At 37.7% G+C, this 25,188-nt stretch overlaps 1 protein-coding gene across 5 annotated transcripts in view; it reads left to right on the top strand.

Annotated features, from left to right (window-relative positions):
* LOC126263158 (aldehyde dehydrogenase, dimeric NADP-preferring-like) overlaps positions 1-25,188 on the top strand; it is a 298,799-nt gene that overhangs the window by 255,704 nt on the left and 17,907 nt on the right. For 3 of the 5 annotated variants that reach the window (XM_049960193.1, XM_049960198.1, XM_049960197.1), the window contains exons 10-12: positions 16,462-16,597; positions 17,357-17,507; positions 23,645-23,736. In XM_049960193.1, the coding sequence (XP_049816150.1) occupies positions 16,462-16,597; positions 17,357-17,507; positions 23,645-23,698 (341 nt within the window). In that variant the 3' untranslated portion in view covers positions 23,699-23,736. Of the gene's footprint in view, positions 1-4,411; positions 4,528-16,461; positions 16,598-17,356; positions 17,508-23,644; positions 23,737-25,188 lie in introns of all 5 variants that reach the window. The other 2 variants (XM_049960194.1, XM_049960196.1) reach the window with 2 other exon arrangements.

Raw genomic sequence — 25,188 nt, 5'->3', positions numbered from 1 at the left:
GCTATCATAATTTTTAAGCAATAGTTAATTAACTGACTTTGGTGGTTGGTAAAACTATAAAAAATGACTATTATTTAAATGTCATAACGTATTATAGTACAAAATTATGCTCAATGTGCAGCAGAGAGAATTGTGTAAAAAGTGCCATTGGTCAGATCAGGTTGTGATAAAAAAAGTTATAAAAATTGCTGCATTACCATTGTCTACTACATTGTTTTAAACGTCCTTAAAAACTGAACACTTTTAGAAGTATTGTTGTATTATCCTTTAAAGTTATTCTAGAGCTTTTGAGTATTGTGCAATAAAAAGAGTTGTGAACATTACACATACAACTGATATAGTAGAGTTGTAGTTAACAAGGATCAGTAGTTAGAATAAATCACTTAAAATGCAAAAATAGTGAGGAATATTGGACTCGTGCACTCTCTTTTATATATAATAGTGTCAATATAAAATGTAGTGAGAGAGGATGAAACAGAAAAAATGAGTGGAAAATGCATTCATAACTTCTCCATGTTTATGCTCCCATTTTCTTTTTAATCAGCTCATTGGCATTTACAGCATTTGTAGATGTAACTACTTTGTTCTTTACCTGACTTTCCACTTCACAAAGGAAGCTATGATGAAAGATAATGCCATAAATAACAAATTGATAAATTATCTTTTATTTAATTGGAAGCTTATGTTGCAGCTTAGTCTGATCAGTGAGTGCTCAATTTCTCTCTTGTATGTACTTTTCGGTAATAAGATTTACAGTTGTTCATGTGAGTGGTAGAGCAAATATAAACCAACCGTACATATTCTTTCACAAAAAAGTGAGTTGGACAGAATTTCAATAATTGTAGCTGTTTTGGTCATGGATTAGGACTTGCCAAGAGTTCATTTCTGTGTTGCAAGACATAACTGGTACTCAAGTCATTCATTATAATTACATGAAGAGAAGGAGGCTGTCCCCATTTTCTGCACTAGTATGACTGCAATATTTGACTAATGATTCTAACATCAGTAATAAATTATAGTCAGGGATTACTGAAATGATACTTCAGAACAAAACAGTATGCATTGACTATGTTAATTTTACAGTAGAAGGAGGAAATGCCTAGTTGTATTTCATTGGAAGAGTTCTGGGAAGGTGTAGCACCTCAACTAAAGAAATATCATACAAATGGCTTACGTAGTTTACCCTTGAGCATTGCTTATCTATTGCAATATTTTAGCCAGAATTGTTAATAATAAAGACAAGTGAAGTTGAAATAAGTCCTATAGTTTTTGATGAATCTACCTTATTTCCTAAAAAGAGTGTTATAGATAGGCCTCATAATCGCTAATGGGATATGCTTTGAGGCTTTCTCTGGTGCAGAATCCTTGTGTGGCTCTGAGCACTATGGGACTCAACTGCTGTGGTCATCAGTCAATCCTTGTATGGAACAGGCAGCTACGCAGTGACAAATATTAACCCCCTCCTCTCTCCACCCCTTCCTCTCTCTCTCTCAGCTGCCGCAGAAAGCTGAGAACATAGCAGACTATAGTTTTTACTATTTATTGTTTTTGGTTGCGGCTGGAACATCTCAGAATCAGCATATCTTAAAACATGCACATGTCAGTGAATTTCAGTTACTCTGGCATTGCATTTAGTTTTTCTTGAGATCAAATTTTTGTTTCAAATTGGGATTCTCCATTGTCTTTAACAAATAATAATCTGTAGAGATGATAATCCGTAGATATGCACAACTGCCATCAAAGCCTACACTAATGCTAGGGGTGATACTTTTCCTTCAGCAAACTGCTTCTCATCACAGCATAGAGTATATTTATCTGTAACTTCTCTATCTCAAATACCAACTTTGTCCCATTGCTAAGAGTGTGCCCCATGTGTCTACTAAAGTTGTTAATGTGCATTCTAATTTCCAAAGTGGCTGAACTGTAGGGATATAAATTGAACAGTCACTGTTTTGCAAGAGTATAATTTGAATTACTGCATCATTGTATCATCGCACTTTGCAACTAAATTTGTAGATTCTTTTTTAAAAAGATTGAACTTGCTTCTAAACATTTGCCTCATTTATTACTTTCATTTAATGGTATGGAGACTGTTTTTGGGCAGATTTGAACAGCTTCTCTGCAGCTTATCTTTGCACAGCTATGATGATTGGTTTTTCATAAATTAGTATTCAAGTAGTGTAGTTAATATTCATCAGGAAGATTCTTATTGGATATTAAAATCCAAATGTTACTTTGCTTTGCCTCTAGACACTTCTTCTCTCTGTACCTATTTCAGTTTAAAAGGTGTATTAAATATTTAAAAAATCACATAAATAAGTTCAGTAGATTCAGTGACTCAGGCACTTGATGAAAAAAATCTTCGCTTATTAAGGACAACATAATTATGCAACAACTAACATTTCTCAACATAACAAGATATTATCCTGTAGAAAACACAAGCGCAACTCACTTCCACTTTACATCAATACATCATTACAATGTATAATAAAAGAAATATATGCTTTCATCTGTGGCTGGCCAAATATGAGAAGTATTTTCTTCATTCAGCGTACCTTCAGCTGAATTCAACTCCTGTAAACGTTTTCTTATCTGGAGAGCAGGGACTTGCTGTTCTCGCAACCAGCCTTTCAACAAAGGAAAAGATTACTTTACATTGTAACATAAACCAAAAGTATGCATTCGTAGCAGTAGAGGTAGCACTGCTGTGGAACACTTGAGGTGAAACTGACATGCACCAATAGTAATTCTTGCTCATATTTCAAATTACTGAGACTCTATCATCAAAGGGTTGTGTGTAATGTAATCTGCTTCTAGAGCATCAGTAGATAAATGGACTACAGTTTCTGGTTGCACTGCTACAGCATTCACATCTGCGTATTCCTATCAGCTTTCTGGCACAGATTTGTTTTCTTGAGAAAAAAGGAGAATATTGTCACAAGTCTGATATTTTATCCCAATTTGACACATTCTGCATTGTCTTTCTTGAGTGGTATGGCAATGTGCATGCTGCTAGCAGAATCTGTATAATATTAAATGAGCTAAGCTTTCTTTGTGGTGATTAATCCAGTGTGTGGCGGTTCCTCCTGCTTAGCTGTCGTCTTTTGTTGATTGTTGTCCTCGATGTCGCCATACTGTGTTGCTACACTGGCAGAAAAATGGGTTGTGGATTCCAACACATGCTACTGTAAATCATGTAGCCGACAGGTGCACAGTTGTGTTTCACAGTACTTTAATTTTCACTTTGCACAAGCCCCAATATCACACAGTTATATGGCCAGTGCACTATTATGTAACCTTCGATAAGCCTCATGACAGTTAGCAGGTGAAACTCCACATACTGCTACAATAGTTTCTAGTTGAACATCTATGAGCAGTAAAACCTAACCACAAAATTCACAGTTCTTCAAGAATAATCAGGTATGTATGAAGTAGACACTCACTGTTTTTACGCACAGCCTAATTGTTTAACACTTGTTCCACAGTTAATTTGAAGCATTGTTGTTGTTGTTCTAACCAACACAGGTTTCTTGTCTAAAACTCGGCTGTGGACTGAATGTCTCGTGACCAAAAATCGGGCCCTTATGTATCCTCACAATAATAGGGGCTGAAACTACATTGTTCAAAGTTAAATTTATGTAAATTACAATTAAAACTTAACTCATTAAATTAACTGAATACACTGAAAAATTGTGTCCATTTAACAGTTTCTTCTACTACAAACGTTAGGCCACATTATTTTTTAAAATCATGAAATTAACAAATATAGTTATGCAAACAATACTTTCGACAAAACTGTTAATTACTTTGGAATTAATTAAGGGCTGGTTTTGCTAACATGTTTTCGAAGAGAGCCAAATAGATACTTTGAGATTACTAGCATTTCGTCTTCCAAATGTTTACAATTATTACAGAATTTATATTTGTTTATACATCAACAATAGAATTTAAGTTATGAAACAATTGCTGATTTCGCCCTATAACCAAAATAAATTAGAAAATCAAATACATACATAAAACTAAGCACAAAATTAGATCTGGTGTTATTTACTTTAAAACTGAGGGCCAGTCTTTCACTTATATGAAAATGCAGATTATATCCACGTATGCTAATGGTAATCAGTTAAAAATAACAAAATGAATTTTAAGGAGGCAGATGACAAAACAAGAGAGGAATTAAAATTATCCCAGCTTGCTTTTGTCACAGGTGATAATTTGAAAAGAGTGGCAAAGTACTTTCCCAGATAGGGAAAGGTTGCACAAATCTATAACTTCTGGATGTACAATCTCTTCCCTCCTAACATGAATTCTTTAGTGGCCTTAGGAAAGGACGGTTGGTTTATGTTTGCTGCACCCTCTTTTGAAGCCTGCTTTGATCTATATGCTGGGCATGGTTTTGTTATTGGTACAGGGAAAAGCCTTTAGCTTTCTACATCTTCACCAGTAGAAAAACGGATATGGAGCTCTTGATTGACAATGTCCCTTGTGGTGGAGTGTGTTGCAATGACACTGTTCTTCATCTTGCAGGTAATGAGTCTGTTTCAAGTTACTTTTGTAATGCAGTTGGTTTACTGTTAACTTTAAACATTTTAACTTCTTTGTATGTAACAAATATAAACTAAGAAATGTGCCTTCTATCAGTCTTTCTACTTTTGCCCTCTTTCCTTTTGACCTTTTTCCTCAATCTGGTTTAATGTAACAGTAACAACATTAACAGTACTAACAGTGACAGTCATTGTGAATATATATTATGAATACAGTTGTAGTCACTAGTATGTATGAAAGTGATACTTTGCATTCTTTTGTAATGTGTAGTTGCTTATTTTATCTGTTTGTGTATGCTGGGTACTGACAACATTCAGTGTTGATTTTAAGCAGTTTTCCAATTTTATATTTTGTGATATGTAGTCCACAAGTTGTATAACCATTTCTGTGCTCCTGAATAGCTGCAATTTAATTTTCGCTGGATTTCCGTCTTCTCTCAAACTGATGGTACACACTCTTTTTCTTTTCTTTTTTCCCTATATTAGAAACAAAGCAGAGTAAGTTACATATACACTCAATGACAACATAAACGCTTAAAAAACTGCAAGGGAGACAAAGAAGACTTTATAGACTCAAACTGCAAATTCCATTTATCATTAACGTGAAGCAAATGGTCATTTTTCCAGCTTCGATGAATTCTGAGGTGGTTGCTTCAGCAAGGCCACAGTTAATTCGCTCTGCACCCCCCCTCCTCCCCCCCACACACGCAACACCACAACCAGCAACACCACAACCACAACCACTACACACCCCCTCCCACCTCACCCACTTTTCTCTGTTTACGTTTAATTGAGGTAATGCTCTATAATGTAAGTGTGGAGTGGGTATGAAATAATTGAGATATGGTACATGTCTGTTCTGTTTGTAAGCTAAAAATGCACTGTAATCTGTGGTCAGGTCACAGATATTCCATTTACCACTTATGGTACATCAGCAGTGTATATTGCATGGATTTTCCAGAGCCACCCTCCCCCCCATTTCACCCCTTCCCCCACCCCCCTCACCCCGCAGTGCGCAACACTGAAGGGATGATGAGAATGGGGTTGGTGACTACTTTAACGGTGAGTACCGATATGAATGATAGGTCATGCTGTGGCTGGCACTTTCTAGAGTCACAACTGGGCCATTTCTCGAAGTAGTCATGGGTGCAGTATGAATACTGAACAGATGGTAATACAGTTGTGGCTGCCATGGGAAGCATCCAGTGTGTCTACATGGAACAGCGGCAGTACAACTGGAGGGATGAGAGTGGGGTGTCAGTGGTGAGGATGTTGGCATGTGGAGGCGAGACATGTTGGAGAGACTTCGTTCTGATCAAAGGAACAGCATATGTTGAAGGGTTGTGCAGTTGACGTGATCGTATAATGCAATTGCTGGAGGGAGCTTCAATGGGCACAGTCTGTGCAGTGGCTGTCAGTGAACCAGGTGAATGTAGCCGGTGGGGTTCCTGTTGTCATGTGAAGATCAGGGGTGGGCAGCAGTCGAGCTGCATGGCGGTGCATCATGTGGAAGGTATGTGGCCACAGTGTGCTGTACAGCTGAGATACATGAACGATGCCAGTGATGGGGTAGCTAGGTGGCTAGGCACGACTGACGTGGTGTACTGTACTGTACTGTACTGTTTTTACTGACATGACATGACATGTACTCCACCATATGCGTGTGTTGGTAACATTGCGGGTGATGGGTAGAGAAAGGAGAGGAGGGCGTGGCCAGATGTTGGGTGGGCATGATTGGTTTGTGTGACGGGACTATGCGTGTGCTCCCACTCTCTTCGACATGACGGTTGTGTGTCAAACCTGTGATCTGCCTATGCACCAGTGCGAGGGCAGCAGGTATGTCTTCATTACATTGGGGGATAAACATGTTATCTAAACAGAATCTGTCCAATGACGTACGACAGTTGGCGTAGCTCATCAGCTGAGGGAGTATGCTCCTCAGCGGTCTTGATGGATGTATGGTTGTCTTCCTGTTGTTTGTCGTGAACGTTCGATGTACCATGTATAGGCGGAGGCGACAAGACACAAGGTTCTGGGATGCAGTGGTCCATGTCAAAGTACAGGAGCACGGCATGTTGTACGACCGAGGAGAGCTGAAATTGGTGTTAAAAGTCCATCACTAGGTCTGGTTTTATGACGTCCTTAGCAGAAAATGTCCATTTAAGGGGAAAGACAATGGCAGTTGTAGGGTCCGAGCCATGGATTTGCGCACTGTAATCGATGAACGGGCAGCCTCATGCGGTTTCAGTACCCTAGGTTCGTCTTTTGTCAGCCGATGACTGGTAGCAAGTTGATATTAGAACTTTGTTCCACCAAAAGGTCATTCATTGGAGGGAAGAAGGCAGGCAGCACAGTGGAAAACATGGTTCTCAGAATGGGACCATCAGAGGTGGAAGCTCTGCTGAACATGCGTCAGAGACCAAGTCAATGATTTATGTTCGTAATTTCAGATGTGAAGTCCGGTAGCAGTCATTGTCTGTGTAGTAAAAGAAGATTCACTACCATGTGGTGCATTGAGGCAACTATAATAATCTTCTGAAGTAGATGAATGTTTTTCGAGCAATATCAGTTAATCACAGTACAGGCATAAATTTCACGCAGTGTCATCGAATTTGACTCCCATGGATGCAGTGGGACGTGGGGCGTGGTTGCTCAGTGCAACACGGCAGTGTCCTGCACAGGTGGGAACATGGCAAAGTCAGTTGCACGTCATGGCTGCACAGATGTGGCATGGTTGGACACAGTGTGGCTGCATGATCATGATGTGAGTGGTGGTGATTTGCATAGGGTCAGGTGTGGTTAGCAGTATTCTGTATCGTCACAAAAAAAGTGGGGGTTTGTTGATGTCATGTGAAGGCCATCATATCAAATGAGCACGGTGATGTTGGTAGACAGGTGCAGTCGGTGGGATTTGGCCGCTGCTTGGAAATAAGCAGTTCATGGCAGCCAGCATGTTCATCAACAGTGTGAATATGTTGTTGGTGTTCCATGGAATGTTCTTGATGTAATTGTTCATTCATTACAGATGAGTTGTCAGCAGTTGCACACCAGGCATGTAGTTGGTCCAGACTAAATTGAGATGTTCCAGCCCCATCCACAGTGCAAATGTTTGAAATCTGGGCAGTCGGTGGCAGCACAGGCGGGTCTAAGGAAATCACGTGTGGTGTGGGAGATGCTGCGTCCGTACTGAACGAATGCAAATGCAAGCAGCTGGAATGCTGCAGTTCAGCAGTCGCATAGTGTTTCTGCAAAATGGGAACAGCAATGAGGTCCCAAAGTAGATCATTTGTTGCTTTCAGTTGTATGGCACTACTGTCAAAAATCAAAACGCAGTATTAAAGTACATCTCCTGCTGCGGAATTGATCACTGTAGGTGGTTGAAGAGTCGGATGAAAAACACTGCACTGACTGGAATGGAAAAGCTTGTTGTAATGTGTGAATGGCACACAATGGTTATGCACAAATCACATTGTTGTGGTGTAGTTCGGTACATATGTGGCGTAATGTACATTCATTGTGGGTCTCCAATGTGGTGAGAGTACAGTGCAGGTATGATATAACTGAGATATGACACCATCCAGAATGATGATAATGCTTTATTGCACAAATATTTACACAGTAAAAGGTTCCGCTTTGAAACTAAGAATGCACTAATGCCTGTTGTCAAGTGAGAAATATTTCACTTATCATACACCAACCACAGTGGACATTCCCACAGCTCAATCTGTAATGAACTCAATGCCAGAGAGATGGTAAACTTTAATCTTTCTTCCTACTATGGAATGGTGCAAGCAGTATAAAGAGTGTCTTTATAAGGAAAATAAAATTGAGGACAATGTGATAGTAAGAGAAGAGGTAAGAGAAGAGGAAGTAGGTGAAGGTGATGTGGGACACATGCTGTGAGAATAATTTGACAGAGCAGTGAAAGACCTAAGTGGAAACAAGATGCTTGGAATATACAACATCCCCTCAGAATTACTGACCATTCTTGGAATGTTGAGAAATGTTAGTTGTTGCGTAAGTGCCTTATTTACGTGACTATAAGACAACCCTAAATAAAAGATGACTCCTACTCTAAACTTCCACCATTTATTGATTTTTGGTCACACAAGAAGTAGTAAAATAAACCAAAAGAAATGATATACATTAATTTTTATTTTCACTTTCTTTTATGCTTACTATCTACGTGACCGACTGAGCAAGATAGTGTTGTTGTTAGAATGCAGGTGCATAGGCAGAAATCATACCACTTTGGATTAATACTGATACTAACATGAAAATCAGCAGTGCTGTGGAACAGTAACAACTTCATCGTGTTTCATTTGTTGTACTGTGTTTAAAGTGTTCTGTGCAAATGTATTTTTGTTAACATTAATTTGTCTTCTGTAGAAACATTTACTATTGTTGAGTATTATATATTCAGTTAAATTCCAGCTACAATTGGATTCAGGCAAACTACATTGCAGACATTCATAGAAAGCAAAGGCAGTATGTGTTCCCATGTTTGGCAACATGAGAAAATTTGCTGTCTGCTTGCCACTTTCCTCAACATGTTCTTCCTAGTGCTCAGCCAAGTTGTTGCACCTCCCACTCTTAAATTAAATCTGTGCATTACTCAGTTGCCGAAGTTTCATCTGTAAATGTAAGAAAACCCCCATACTAAGTAAAGATGTTGACATCGGGAATAGTAGTTCATCTGGAATTGTAAGACAACTGTACATTTTTTGAGTAATCAATTTGGCAAAAAACCTCATCTTATAGTTAGCTGGTTACGGTATGTCACTGAATCTACTGAAGTGTGTGTGTGTGTGTGTGTGTGTGTGTGTGTGTGTGTGTGGTGTTTTAACTGATTCACCTACTGAACTGAAATAGAGAAAGAGAGGCATTTAGAGGCAATGCAAAGAAACATTCAGATTTTTATATCCAGAAAGAATTATCTCCACGAACATAAACTATATTATAGGAATACTGAATTGTGAAAAACCGGTAATTAATCCTCTGTGATCAGAGATAAGGCAGCTGTGCCTCTTATACACTTCACATTTCTCATACAGTGCTTGTGTGCCTGCATGCGTGTGCGCTCCCCCCCTGCCCATCACACACACACACACACACACACACACACACACACACACACATATTCATGGGTGTGTTTACTGCTGAAGTTGTTTGTGGTCAATTTTGAAGTGCGGAAGAGCATAAAATGTTTCACAGCATGGCTTTAGCATGCTGTTTTGCAAATGTAGTACTTCCATTTGCTGTTGATGGTGTACTTATGCTGTTACTGTTCCAAAATCTCTGTGCCATTGCAGGGTCCATTAGGCTAGCTGCTAGCTCACATTAAAAGTTTGAAATGGATCATTGCCAATTTTTATGAACTACTTCGGCTCGAAGGAAATGACATTCCATAACAACAAAAAGAATTCATTGCTAATGAGAAAATAACAAGCACAACTAGCAGTTCACACAATAAAGATCTAAGAAGTCATTATTGTACCCAGGATATAACACCAGCTAGATTAGGGCTCACAGTCGGGTCAAAGTCAGTAGTGATAGTCATAATGCACAATCTGCTGGTTGCAATAGCTGTGAAGAACATTGGTGTATTCAGGGTCCCTGTCAGAGATTTACAGAGTCAGCCAATTTTTCCCTCGGTTGACTGTGCACTGATTAGTCTGTGCGATCATCCTCTAGTTTCACAGAGCCTGCCACAAGCACCATCTGTAGTTCCAGGTATTACAGTTTGAATGTCGATGAGACATTCACCTGTAATCTTCCTTTGTGCCATCTTTTCTTTCATTTCACTTCTATGTTAACTGTTCAGGCAAGTGTTTTTTAGTCTCTACCCATAATTATGAATGCGGGGTTAATCAACAGTACATTGTCATACTTTCTTAACTGAGCATTTTATTTTCTTTTATTTTTGCATTTATAATGCCACCATTAAACAATTGATATCCTTTGAACTGTTTTTACAGCAAATAATCCTTGATAACTAATTTTCACTTCCTTCTTTCAGCAGCATTTGTGTAGAGGAATGTCGTGTGAGGAGCTTCTTGTTCTGGGACATAAAAAAATATCTATTTTTTAAAAATATTGGCATTTTTAGGGTTTTGTACTTCAATTGGTGAAAATGGAATGCTTATTGTCTCAGTTTCTTGTCCGTCTGGCTGGCTGTTAAGACCCCTTTTCTCAGGAAGGGGTAGAAGTATCAAATTTGAAGCTTATGTCAAATACTAAGGTGTACGGTACCTTACCAGTGTAAATAAATTCAGCTTCTAAGTCAATACTCTCAAACTCACTTATCAAAACCTATAGACAAACCATTTACAGGATGTTCAGATAAGGACTCCCTGATTTCAAAATTAAATATGTCTTAAGATTAAGACTAATAGATGGGTGAAACAAATAGTATGTTTATTGTGAAAGCTGTATAAATTATACACAGAAATTTTGAAATAGTTTGAAAAGCTGGTAACAGGTGATGCAGTAATCACGATATATAGTGCCTATAAATAGCGTGCTGCTGCTCAGAGTGATCAGTGCCACCACTGGAACATTAAAGGAGGTTGAAATCGCCAAATTCCAAAAGACGGGCAGTGTGGCTGATGACATAGTGAGGAATGTTGGCTCCGGACAAACTGTAGTTACTCCTGGAAATGTCGCCAAGGTTTCTGGAATTGTACAGCAAAATCCCAGAAAATCTGTCCAAATAATTGCTGCAAAGACTGACTTTCCAAGTTCTAGTGCAAGGAAAATACTGAGACCAGGACTACATGTTGTTTACATTCAAAATCCAAAGCCAGCAGACCATACCAGTGCAAGGTGTGTGATACAGGGCTGACTTTGCAAACCAGATTCACACAGTGATTGATAATGAAGGATTTGATGTTGGCTGCATTTGGTTCACAGGTGAAGCACACTTCCACCTGAATGCAGTTGTGAATAAACAAAATTAGCGATTTTGGGATTATGACAAACCCCATTTGTGTGAAGCGAAACCACTGTATTTTCCTAAAGTTACTGCCTGGGTTGTGGTATGCAGCAGAGGCCTTATTAGCCCTTCTGTAATGTGAGGAATGGTCACTAGTGAATTTTACATCGCAATTTTGGAACAATTTGTCACCACACACGTAGCGTGGGAGGGTCAACCAGATACTGAGTAGTTCATGCAAGATGGGGCCAGACAACATCACACAGAACAGATGTTTTGCTCTCTTGATCTATACTTCGGAAATGGTCATTGTGTTGGATTACTGTAAATTTACTAATCCAGGGATAGATTGACCTCCATATTCGTTCTATGTGACTTCTTGCAACTACATTTTGTGGGATGCATTGAAAGACACTGCCTACTGGAACCATCCCAGCACACTGGATGAGCTTCCAATTGGTGATCTTTGTGGCATCTGAATCCATTTCCATTGTGACACTACAGGATCTGTTAGCAAATTTCATTGTTCATTTATGCCACCTCCATACTGTGAGTAGTGGACATTTTGAAAAGGTTCTGATATGATTTGAAAGATTGCCTGCAGAGGATGAATTTAATTATTCACACTGCACAGCTATGCGAGCTGCACAGTGTACTGCACCATCTGTGAGTACCTTTTCAAATTATTCCGAAAGTCCTGTGTAAAATTCTTACAGCTTTCACAATAAATACACCTTTTGTTGCACTTGTCTATCAGTCTTAGTTTTTGAGATATTTAATTTTGAAACCAGGGACTCCTTCACCGGACTCTCTGTATATATTTGGGAATTCTGGTCTAGAGCCTGCACGGTAATACAGTGTGTTCCGTCATGGGACTGGCCACCCTCTGTAATATAAAAACTGAGTGAAAAACTCATTGATGGAATTTTGAACAGTGGCATGTGAAATCCTTGTAAAACAATTGATGGAAAAAAGAAGGGAAAAAAAACCATGAAGAGGCAGGTGGTGATAATGAGAACGAAGTAGTAAAGTGCATGCCTGCAAATGGCGAGGTTGTGGGTTGAAACTCGGATGGCGGCAGATTTTTCAGTCTTCGTTTAAACCTATCTTTCACCTCTCAGTGATGAGAGGAGTCGCAAGAAACAATATATGGTTTGGATTCCACTTTAAACTGTAGGTCCCTTCCGTGGTTGGATAACTAGGATGGGTTAGGGACAAGTGATTTGCCAAACTGGCATCCAATAGAATGATTTGCACCAGGCCATTGAACCACACGAAATTATTATTATTGTCTATATACATTATTAAGTTGGTATGGAACCCTCAGAGTGCGAGTCCTTCTTGCACATGTCTGTTTTTTTTATTTTTTATTTTTATTTATTTATTTATTTTTTATTTCTTCTGCTCCTATCAAATGTTCACTTAACAGGAAGCACCACATTATATAATCTTTGTGTGGCCAACAGGAAGTAGTACATTGTCATTAGGTAATTATGAGGTTTAGTGTATATTTGCTCTAGCATAAGTTATAGGTGCCTGTTTATTACCTAAAAAGCACATCACACAAATTACTCCCATCATTGGCAATCCATTGGGAAAGATGTTCGGATTTGTGGCTTGCAACTTGACAGTATCACTTTGAAAAAACTTTGTTCTTCAGAGGATCCTACAAAAAAATCATGGGCTGAAAGATCAGGTGATCTTACCAGCTAAAGGATATCACCAAATTGTGAGAATAAGGAATGTGGAAAGTGGCACCTGGGTGTAGTCTTTGAATTACGGGCCACATGGGCTGTAGCCACATCATGCTGAACCATAAAGATGGCAGTGTCCCTGCAGGTGGAGAATGAAGAAATAATTATCATGGCTATATACAGCTCAGAATTGGCACTTTCTGGCCAGCAGTGTGTGTGTGTGTGTGTGTGTGTGTGTGTGTGTGTGTGTGAGAGAGAGAGAGAGAGAGAGAGAGAGAGAGAGAGAGAGAATAACCACAAGCGATTCCAGTGAACTATCCAATAGCACAGCAGTGGGCAACCTTTGGGTTACTCTGGGCCTTTCCATCATCGGGCTGCAGGTTTGCCCTGAGTAATATAAGAAGATTTGTTTATTGAGAAACCCATTCAGATGAAATTTTGCATCATCAGATATCGCAAGATTTGTCAGAAATGCGCCACCCTGTTACATTCTGCCCAGTACTTTTGTGCAACAAATATGCCTGCTCATTAAACGAAGCAAAAATGAGTGTAAGATGAAAAATGAGAGAGTCATTCGGTGATTTTGAAAGTAAAATTTTGTCAACTGATCTTGAGTAAAAACCCTAGGAGGTTTTGGTCTAACGTGAAATCACTAAGTGGTTCAAATCCTGTATTCATTCATGCAGTAATCATAGTGCCACCAAAATGGAAGCTAACAGAGAGAAAGCTGAAGTACTGAATTCAGTCTTGTAAATTGTTTTGTAGCAGAAGACGATAACATGGTTCCTGCTTTCAATCGTTGTACAAATGCCAAACTAACAGATATTGAGATAAATGATTGCAGAGTAGAAAATCAACTATGATCGAATAGTAATGGAAAGGCATCGGGACAGATGAGATATCTATAAAATTATAGAAAGTTTTTGCGAAAGAACTTGCTCCACTTCTAGTAGCAGTGTGTTGTAGATCATTGAGCAGTGAAGGGTACCTAGCAACTGGAAAAAAGTGCAGGTTATTCCCATTTTCAAGATGAGTTGTAGAACAAATGTGCTTTATTATAGGCCTATATTGTTGATATCAATCTGTTGTAGAAATATAGAACATGTTTATGCTCAAAAATTACAAGGTTTTTGGAGAATGAAAATCTCCTCTATAGAAAATCAACATGGATTCTGCAAACAGAGATCTTGCAGAGCTCGACTTGCTCTGTTCCTCCATGAGATCCATAGCACATAAGAAAACGGTGCTCAGGTTGATGCTGTGTTCCTTGACTTCAGGAAGGCATTTGACATTGTCCTGCACTGCTGTTTGGTGAGAAAAATATGAGCTTACTGAGTATCGGATCAGGTTTGAGACTGGTTGAAGACTTCCTTGTAGATAGAACCCTGCATGTCACTCTTAATGGAACAAAAGTGACAGATGTAAAGGTGTTTCCCAGAGTACCCAAAAGAAGTGTGATAGGACCATTAATGTTGACAATGTTTGTAGGTGACCTAATAGAAAGGGTCAGAAGCCCTTTAAAACTGTTTGCAGATGATACAGTTGTTCATAAGAAAGTAGCAATGCCAGAATATTGTATCGATTTGCAGAATGACCTGCAGAGGATTTATGAGTGGTGCAGGCTCTGGCAGTTGAACCCTACCATAAATGAATTAACATATTGTGCATATTTAGAAAAAGAAATCCACTATTGCACAACTACACTATTGATAATAAATTGCTGGAAACAGTGTCTACCATAAAGTATCTAGGGGTAAGTATCCAAAGCAATTTTAAGTAGGACAACTACATAAAACAAATAGTAGGAAAAGCAGCTGCCAGGCTGAGATTCATGGGAAGAATCATGAGGAAATGTAACTCATCCACAAAATAAGTGCATACAAGGCATTTGTTTGACGAATTCTTGAGTATTGTTTTTAAATCTGGGGTCCTTACCCACATGAGGGAGAGAAGATCGAATGAATAGCAGAATGTTTCATCAGAGGATCACTTGGTCAGCATGAGAATGTTAAGGAGATGTCAACAAACTCCAAGAGGCAGACGTTACAAGGAAGGCATTGTGTGTCATGGAGAGGTTTGTTGAAATTTCAAGAGAGCAGCTTCCAGGAAGAGTCAGACAACGTATTACTTACTCCCCCATACATCTCGCAAAACAATCAAAATGAGAAAAATTTGGGAAACTGAGAGTCAATACAGAGGATTACCGAGTATCATTCTTCCCACGTGCCATTTGTGAGTGAAATGGGGGAAGGGAGATCAGTTAATGGTACCAGAAGTATCCTCTGTCACGTACGGTTAAGTGGCTTGCGGAGTATGGCTCAGATGAAGGGGTTTATCTCATAGCTGTAACTGATGACCTCTTGCAGCTAATAAGGGTGGAAACTCAACTCCTGTCTCTCAATATTCTGCAAAGACATATGGAGGATTTTTAGTGTACTGGAATAGTGATGACAAATTGCTGAGGGCTTCGTAGCAGAGCTGTATGAACGAGTTGGGTATTTACTAGCATTCAAACTGTCATCTCATGTCCCTTATCCTTTACATTGGGTATGGAACCTAACTCATGCTATCGTTTTATCCAACTGGATATTGTTCTCCTGGAACAGGAAAATGGCAGTTTCTTCCATGGCGAATTGCAGGTTGGGCAGCCATTATGCTCTGCACATGACAGTACTCCTCCACCGCCTAGTATGCACCTGCACTGGACAACATTCTGAACTGAATGGCATATTATGTGGGTCTAATTAGATGTAGTAGGTTATTTGAGCATATCTATGTCTTAGCAGGGAGTGTAAGTAATTTGTAATGCTGAGTCCATTCTTCAGTAATAAAATCTACATTGCTTGCAGTGAAAAGAATGAAAATTAATTTTATGGGATTTACTTTTGTATGTCCTGCAACACCTTTGAAATTGAGTTACATATATTTTTGGTATCTGATGGTTCTTAGTTATCTGTTGGGAAACAGTGATCAAAGACATGCCATTCCCTTTCAGGTGGAGCAAGCAAGAAACAAACAAGCTTTCTGTTCCTGTCTTCTGCTGTTTTTGTAGTATTCAGCCTTGTCAAGAGTGTCTTCTCCGTTCCATGCCATATACTGCCCTGCCAATTCAATATTTGCAATCATGCCCCTTCATGCCTTTGCAATTTTAATGGCCAGTAGTGTATTTTGTTTGTTTGTGATCGAACTATGCCAAAGTAAGAGTAGCTGAGTAAAAAGGAGTCATTGTACTATGTCATTTCCAGTGTATGAAGAATGAATGTACTTAATTTTCCTTATGTTGGTTCAGTGGAAACCTTGCCCTTTGGTGGAGTTGGACATAGTGGAATGGGAGCCTATCATGGAGTCTACACTTTCAATACTTTCACACACAAGAAAAGCTGTTTGGTAAAGGACTTGAGTGCGATTGGGGAGAAACTTGCTGCGTAAGTATTTAAAAACAACTCAATACGTGATTAACGTAATAGAAGTAGGTCTGTGTATTGTATTTAGGTCCGTGTATTCTAAACATTGAAATTTTTATGTAGGTAAATCAAATAGAAAAATATAAATATTTTTAAAAGTATAGGACCATGAAGATATAAAGCTGTGTTGACTAATGACATAGATTGTCCCCACATGCACTTCAGGTCCTGTATAATTGCCAAACCCTGTGAATTCCCATACATTAAAAGTCTGTTGATTGATTGCTCAACCATTAATGCAACTTCTAGCTTCAACAGGATTGGATTTCTTTTCTCTGAATTGATAAAATATTTAGAAAACCCAATAAGGTTAGGTTAGTAAGCATAATGAATGAGGAAGACACTGATTACATCCTCCCTAATGTCATGACGCTGCCCCTAAACTAATGAATAGAGATCAACTCCACAATTGAGCTTGTAACGAAGCATAATTTTTTTATATTTTTTTTTTTAAAAAAGGCTCTGTTGGTACATTGTGAAACTTCGGTGCATTCTTCATACTTTGCTCTTCCAAACCATTATTAATACTGAGATGTAGTTTTTGTACATCTGCACACTAATAGAACCTACAGATTATTCTGCATCACAGTGCAGGGGGTGATATTTCTAATTTTAATTACAAAATACAGTGTGCGTTTCCTTTCAACTCTGACGTGTTTCATGTTCTATAAACTTATTTCTAAAAGAGATCCTATTTACAAAAAGGAATTGTGATTTCAGGGCAAGGTACCCACCATATTCAGAGAAAAAGATTTCATCGCTGAGATTTTTACTGAAAAAACGGAAAGGAATAAGCTTCAAGTACTTGCCACATGTTGTCATGTTTGTTCTGGGTATTGCAGCAACTGTTGGTGTAACAGAAATTCTGAAGGTAATAAATGTGTTAATTTATTTTAGAAATTTATGGATGTCTTTTGAATCTTCCTAAAGAAATTATTTGTGTTTATTTTATGGAAAGTTGAATAATCACAGAAAATTCTGTTTCCAATACACTTCTTGCCTTCATCTAACTGATTTTGTATTTCCACACAAAACTCTTCTCTAGCCACCTCTTGTGTCTTTAGTTTTTGCTCTGTTATAAGTATGCTTGAGTGAGGAAGCAAATGATTGCTCGGTACATACCAGATAGCCTCATATCAAACACAGAGTTCAAGGAATACCTTTTCTATTTGGTTTGTAGAATGATCACCAAAGCTTAGTCTCACTGGTTCTCTGACATTATGGGATGCCATGCACGTTTATTACAATTTATTTTTGGGAGGCGGGGAGGGGGGGGGGAGGCAGGAATTACACCACGATAAATAGTGGGCTCCCTGAGAGGTAATGTTCATACCATGTGCAATTGGAGGAACTGTCCATGGTACACAGTCACTGTAAAGAAACTTCTAAAGAAACACTGGATTCCATAAGTATAAAAAAAATCATAATATCGTATATAGAGAGAATTGCTGAATGAAAAACGTTTGGCTGACAAGAAGGCAATGCACGAAGCCTTCCATAACTACTATAAAACAGAACCTTATCAAAAGATCTTTTGCAATACTCAAAGAAATTCTGGTCATATGCAAAGGATGTTGATGGAGTCAGAGTTACTGCCCCGACACTGATGGATGAGACAGAAACTGAAACTGAGCATAGCAAAGTAAAAACAGAAATGGTGAACTCTGTTTATTATTACTAATGAAGATAAAGTAGTACTGTCCCAGTTAACTTCTTGCATCACTGCAGAGATGAGTTATATAGGTATTAGTGTCAGTTGTGTCAGGAACTACACAAAATCACAATTGCACAAAATCATTAGAATTAAACTAGATACTGGAGCCCAACTGGATGTGTCTCGATTCTACACAGAATTTGCAGCTGAGTTAGCTCATATTTTAACCATGATATACTTTAGATTCCTGGAACCAAGAACTGTGATTGGAAAAAGTACAGCACACACCTGTCAACAAGAAGGGTAACAGAAGTGGTCCACAAAACTATTGCCCAATCTCATTGATGTCTGTTTGTTTTAGAATCGTAGAACATAACCTCAGTTCAAATGTAATGAGATATCTCTAGTAAAATGACATATCCTGTGCCAAATTGCATGGATCCCGAAAACGTTGATCATACAAAACCCAATGTTCGCTTCTCACAAGTGACATCCTGAATGCTGTGTGTCAAGAGAATCAGGAAGATGTATTATTTTTTTATCTTCCAAAAAGAATTTAACTCGGTATAACACCTACATGTATTGCCAGAAGTACAATTGTGTGATCTATGCAAGCTCTTTTCTAGTAAATAAGTATGATATTTAATTAATTTTTTCAGTTGAACTGTTAAATTAGTAGCAAAACCCATATCCATAGGTTGTATTCGTTTTCAACAACGTGTGAGTGCTCTGACTGATATAACCACAGTTAAATTCATTATTTTGACTATGCTGCTGTTAATGCCTTGGAAAATATGAATTATTATTATTATTATTATTCAAGACAAGTGTCATGACACCTTTGGAGTTTATAGTCAAATATGTCACTCTGATTTCCAGCTCTTTGTGATTTCCAGCTCTCATACACTTAACTGCTGGATCCACAGTTCTGTTCACATACATAAGTGCATTATCAGTGGTAATTCTTCCTGTTATTTGTTATGATCAGGGTAAGATACACTTCCAATATCATTTTGTCTCTCCTCTCTTAACAAACAGTTATACTCATTTTTGTGTCTTTTAATGTGACCAAACACCTCACGTACATGCTACAGCCCCAGATTCGGCAGGCTCCACATTGTTCCCTCAAACAATGCCTATTTGCCACACAAGCCATTCTGCAGGTCAAAGAGGACCATTGGTGGAAGAAAGGGCACACCACTTTTGTCTAAGGTGAGGAGCAAGTTTACAGGTATCAAACAAAATTCATGATTGGATTGAGGATTTCTTGGCAGGCAAGTCCCAGCATGTTATCTTGCATGGGAAGTCATTGACAGAAATGGAAATAACTTGAGGCATGCTGCAAGGGAGTGTGTTGGGTCACTTGATGTTTTGTTGTATATCAACGACCTGGCAGACAATATTAGTAGCAAGCTGAGACCTTTCACAGATTATGTAGTTACCTGTAATGGAGTATTTTCAGAAAAAGTTGCAGAAATATTGGCAGATCTTGATAAGAATTCAGAGGTGCAAAAATGGGCAACTTTGTTTGAATCTATATAAAACTATGCACTTAATAAAGTGACAGAAAGTAGGATCCTATTACTACAATATTAGTGATCCACAGTTAGAATCAGTCAACTTCTACAATATCAGTGATTCACAGTTGGAATCAATCAACTCATGCAAGTTCATGGATGTAACAATTTCTATGGATGTGAAATGCAGCAATCTGATGGGCTCATAGGTAAGGCAGGTAGCAAACTTTAGTTACTGGCAGTATACTGGGAAAATTCAGTCAATCTACAAAGGAGACCTCTTACAGATCATTTGTACATCACATTTTAGAATATTTCTTTTATGTGTGGGACACATGCCAAACAGAACTAATGTGGAATATTGAGTGTAAAAAAAGAGGGGTGGCAAAAATGGTCTCAGGTTTGTTCGACTCACAAAACAGTCTCAAAAAAAATATTGAAAAAGTTGAATTGGCAGACTCTTGCAGATATACACAGATTAAAGTGAGAAAGCCTACTTACAAAATTTCAAGAACTAGTACTAAGTGATGACTCTTGCCCCCTATGCATTACTCTCAGGCAACCATGAAGACAAAATTAGACTAATTACAGTATGAAAAGAGGCATTTAAATGTTTGTTCTCTCCATTCTCCATACACGATGGAACTGGAAGAGACCCTAACGTGGTAATGTACTAAGCATCCTCTGCTAGGCAGTTCTCAGTTGTTTGCAGAGATATGTAAATTTCATTATACAAGTGCCACAGAATTAAATTCTATAATACGCAGTGACCATGTTTGAGATCAGTGACAATAGTCATTTTAGATCAACTGATGCTATTGCTTGTAGTGATGTAATTCGATACTATGCCTCATCGTGTCTCAAATCCTTATGGAATCACACTACAACTAGCTCTGTGAGTCATCACAATAAATTAATGTATAACTGCTTAGAAATCTTGTCATATCCTTGTTGAAGTTTCCTGTAAGTAAAGAAAAGCAAAACATCTGATTGTTTGAATAATAATTAGCAGGACATCCAAGGCAAAAATAAACTTTTCTGTATCTGAAGCATAGGAAATACACTAAAAGGAGACACATTTTCGTAAGGTTGAACAGGAAAGTCACATATGTTGATGAGCAAAGGTTAGCCTGACAATATTTGAAATGAAAGTTAAAAAGATACATCCTGAAAACGTGAAAAGTAAGAAATGGTAAAATATGTAATTAGCAGTTCACTAGTAAAGGGAGGATAAATTGAAAAATCAAGCCTAATAAAGATGAGTGGTATAACTGAATAATTGGAGATAGGCAGGAGGAGAGTAGATGCAAAGAAAAAGGGAATGGCTAAAGAAACAAATGAAAGCAAAATCTGTTTGGGAGATATTAAGAAGAGAGAATGAAAATGTGAAGATACAAGTGAGATAGTTGAGATGATAAAAAGGTGGGAGACAATCCCTTTTCATCCATCTTTCTGTCTCATTCTCTGACTGTAAAAATTCCATATTTTGAAAACTATTTTGCTCTTGCTTTGTTTGGTGTAACTGTTTATGTTCCTCATTTTAGTCTGTGAACTTATTTGCTGCTGTTGTCCTTATTTAGTGAAAGTTTTATACCTTATATTCTTCTTCCATATGTGAGAACTGTGTAATTTATAGATGCTGTGTAACTGTTACGTATTTTTTTTGCATACCTCATAGCTGTATTAAAATGTCCCAAAAGTAGCTGCATTAACTCGAGAAAGATGTGGTATGCTACATTTATGAATTTCTTACAATGAATACCTTTAGCACTATATTGTCTCACAAGAGAAATCCACAATGTTGGGATCACAGATTTACTTCAAACTTTGTAAATGTTTAGTAGGTCATCAAAACAACGTAATGTGCAAGTAGGTCAGGATTTGAACTTCGTAAGACAAATGTGCATGAGGTGACGGTTCGACTTCTGCTCAAAACTTCATTTTTGTAGTACAAGTGTAAATTTTGTGATGGTAAAAAAAAATTGCACCTACACTATTTGTTCATGCTTCATTAGCTACGTCTCACTGCTACGCAGGTTAACTGCCGAATGTGGCCTACTTCTATGTCTGCAGCTTGAAGCGTTGAGATGCAAAGTAGTTCCGGGTATCTTACCAGATTGCATGTATAAGGGATTTTGCACATCATGACAGATATACATTTTCAGGAAAACTCTATACATTTCTTAATTTGCTTGTTGATAGTTGTAAATATGTTTGTTGTAATAATTAAATTTAATTAAAAGTAGTGATAGTCAAATAACATGAAATTCACTAAAACTTCATGCAAATACGTGTGTTTTTTAATTATTTTACCTCTCATATGTCATATGAATTAAGTAATACGACCAGTGAGGAAAAAAATATTAAGTTTGAGTGGGAGTTGAACCTTCGCCTCATACACATTCATCTTGCAGATCACAAACGCTAACCGACTGACCAGCAAAGCACCTATGTACAGATACATAATAGATGTGTAAAACTTCTCTTGTGATTTTCTCGGAATTGCCAGAGTAGTGCACCTTGCTACATGGACATTATATTGTTTTAATGGCGTACTAAAGGTGAACAAAGTTTGAAGTAAATCTGTGATCTGAATGTCGTGTCCTCTCCTTGTCAGTAAAATGTCAGAACACTGCTCAGTAGATGCTTAACTGCTTTCACTTATTCTTTTTGTGTATAGTCTTTACACTCAGTGTCACACTTTGTCACCACTTGACTTCATTTTACACTTGTAATTGTAATCTTGAATCTCAGGACATAAAAAAACTGTTTCTTAGTTATTGCGGGCAACCTGTCCTGCTATACCTTCTCTGAAATCATTTTCAAACTGCAAGGTTATTTTCACTTTTATTTCCATTTCTAGCTGTTGAAAAATGAATCTGAAATAATTCTTCCATAGCTACTGATTCTAATTACTTCGGAGATAAGTGGTATGTTTCTCAAAGGCTCATCATTGTACAGTCCACACAGTCCACAATAAAATTATTATAACATGCAACCATCAAATATTTATGAGCATCATTAAATAGTACAGCCAAAAACATAGTCATACTAATACATAGTGATGGTCGTAAACTTTCATTTTCAGGCATGTTGAAAGTTTAGTTTACAAATCGATATTTTGTTTACTGAAGGCATTCCAGTGCATTTTTATTCTTCTGTTTATTCCTTTTGCAGTCCGTCCACTTGTTTCAAACTGCTCTAAATGCAGAAATTCATAAACTGCTTCTTTTAGTTCATTGTTTATTTGTGCCTATTTTTACTGTCTTGATTGTACATTATATAACTCTTGTTATGACTAACATTCGGATATACTTGGATATTTGCTCTGTTAAGTTCTTTGATTAGTTTTGGAAGATTATATGCACTAAAGGTTAATAGTATGTGATCAGCAAAACGATGGTGGTTCAGTTACTTTTCACTAACTCATATTCCGCCACTTTTCTTTCATTAATTCAAAACACATTTTAAAAATAGCTATATATTATGTACCACTAGTTTTCACACTTCATTTAAAACATTGAATTTTAAAAGTCACTTACAGTAAGGATGTTGTTCACAAACCATCTGATAGTGAGAAAAACAAAGACATTGCTGAACTATACTTGAAATGACTGGTTTCAGTTCAGTAGCTTTGCCTCGGCATATTTGTCAAAACTGAACCTACAGCAAATACATGGATGGACAGTATCACCTGACCTCCATCTCATAACAGAAATGAATGCTTCATTATATCCTGATTACATTTTCTCATAACAATTTGGAGCATACAAATTTGAAACATCTAGTCATGGATTGGTGGAATCATTGTCTCATTAATTGTTTTATTTTCTCCAGAGAGAGCCATCAAGAATATTGGGTTACATCTGGTCGTTGCAGAAAAGAAAGTAGCTGTAAAGTTCTTGATGACTCCATGACTTACCCTGAAGGTGGGGCACATCATTATCATTTTCATATAATCATTGTAGAATATTATATGTAGGATAGAGAGGAATACATAAGCTCACATCTCTCTGTATTAGCAAGTACAATATTTCCAGTTTGAAATATTTTCGGGAGGCCCTTTACTTTTGCAGTGCAAGAGAATTATTGTTTGGCAGAGGATATAGATAATACCCACCACTACAAATGGTTGCCATTGACCAGAGATTACCACTACTAGCCGTTTCATTTAGATCATCTATGCTCATTTCCACGCCCAGTAGCATTTCTGCAAATTGGAGAGGGTGAACTTTTGTGTTGCTTAATGCAAGTCGGGACAGCATGGCTTTTTTTTCTGTTGTAATTGTTTACAGTTATGTTGACCAGATGTAATCAAATGTTTTGTAATGGTAACCTCTTGGTACCTGTAGCAAGCACTGTTGTTATAATCTTTCATAGTTTACAGTTGCGAATTAGTGAAATGAAACAAAAAAATTTTCAAGGAAGTAATGTGGTATTCCTTGCCAACGAAACTTCACAGTTTGCTTTAAACAAATATTTGTGTTTAAAAAAATGATAATCTGTGTCTCTTATGTACTAACTGGTCAACATCACTGTTAAAGATATGAATGAAAACATACTAGAAATGTACAATGTATGTGTTAAAAATATTTCTGCAGAAACATTAACATCAGCTATAAGAGCATGATCCGCAAGACTGTTGCCAAACTTTTTATGACAATGAGTGTAATGTGCATTTAGATCCATGCTTAATGTATCAGTTTATTAGTTAGCTTTTAGCATTCTAATATCAAGTGGAATTTCAGTTGCAATTCTTTCAGTTAAAGTCTTTGTACATTTAAATCCACACTTTGTCAGAGGTCAACTGCAGTGCCATACTATCTTAGATCCCTAATATGCAGATCCTGCACCTAGTACGCTACTGAATAATGAAAAACCACACACTCCTTGGCTATATAAAGTTCTCAGATTTTTTGGTCAGCGATCCCTTTCACCCAGGCATATTTATTAGTGACCTCACATGCTGTTATAAATGTAATAAGTACTAGCATTGTAGATAAACAAGTAATATACTAGTCCATCAAACAATGGAAAATTTAGGATGTAATGTAACAGTACTGTGAGAAGGAAAGTTGCTACTCAACATATAGCAGAGATGCTGAGTCGCAGGTAGACACAACAAAAAGACTGTCACAAATATAGCTTTCGGCCTGTCCTTCATCCAAGTTAGGCGACACACACACACACACACACACACACACACACACACACACACACACACACACGCCACTGCAGTCTCAGGCAACCTGTTGTTTGACTTTGATGTGCCCTTAATAAATTCATTCAGGGGTGCTGTTATCGATGCATAATTGTACACAAATTTTTGGTAAAAATTTATGACCCCTAAAAATCGGCGTAGCCTTCTGATTGTAATGGGG

Source organism: Schistocerca nitens, chromosome 6, assembly GCF_023898315.1.
Source record: "Schistocerca nitens isolate TAMUIC-IGC-003100 chromosome 6, iqSchNite1.1, whole genome shotgun sequence".
Classification (NCBI taxonomy): Eukaryota; Metazoa; Arthropoda; class Insecta; order Orthoptera; family Acrididae; genus Schistocerca; species Schistocerca nitens.
The sequence above is the reverse complement of the archived record's forward strand: the minus strand, read 5'-3'. Positions and strand labels throughout refer to the sequence as shown.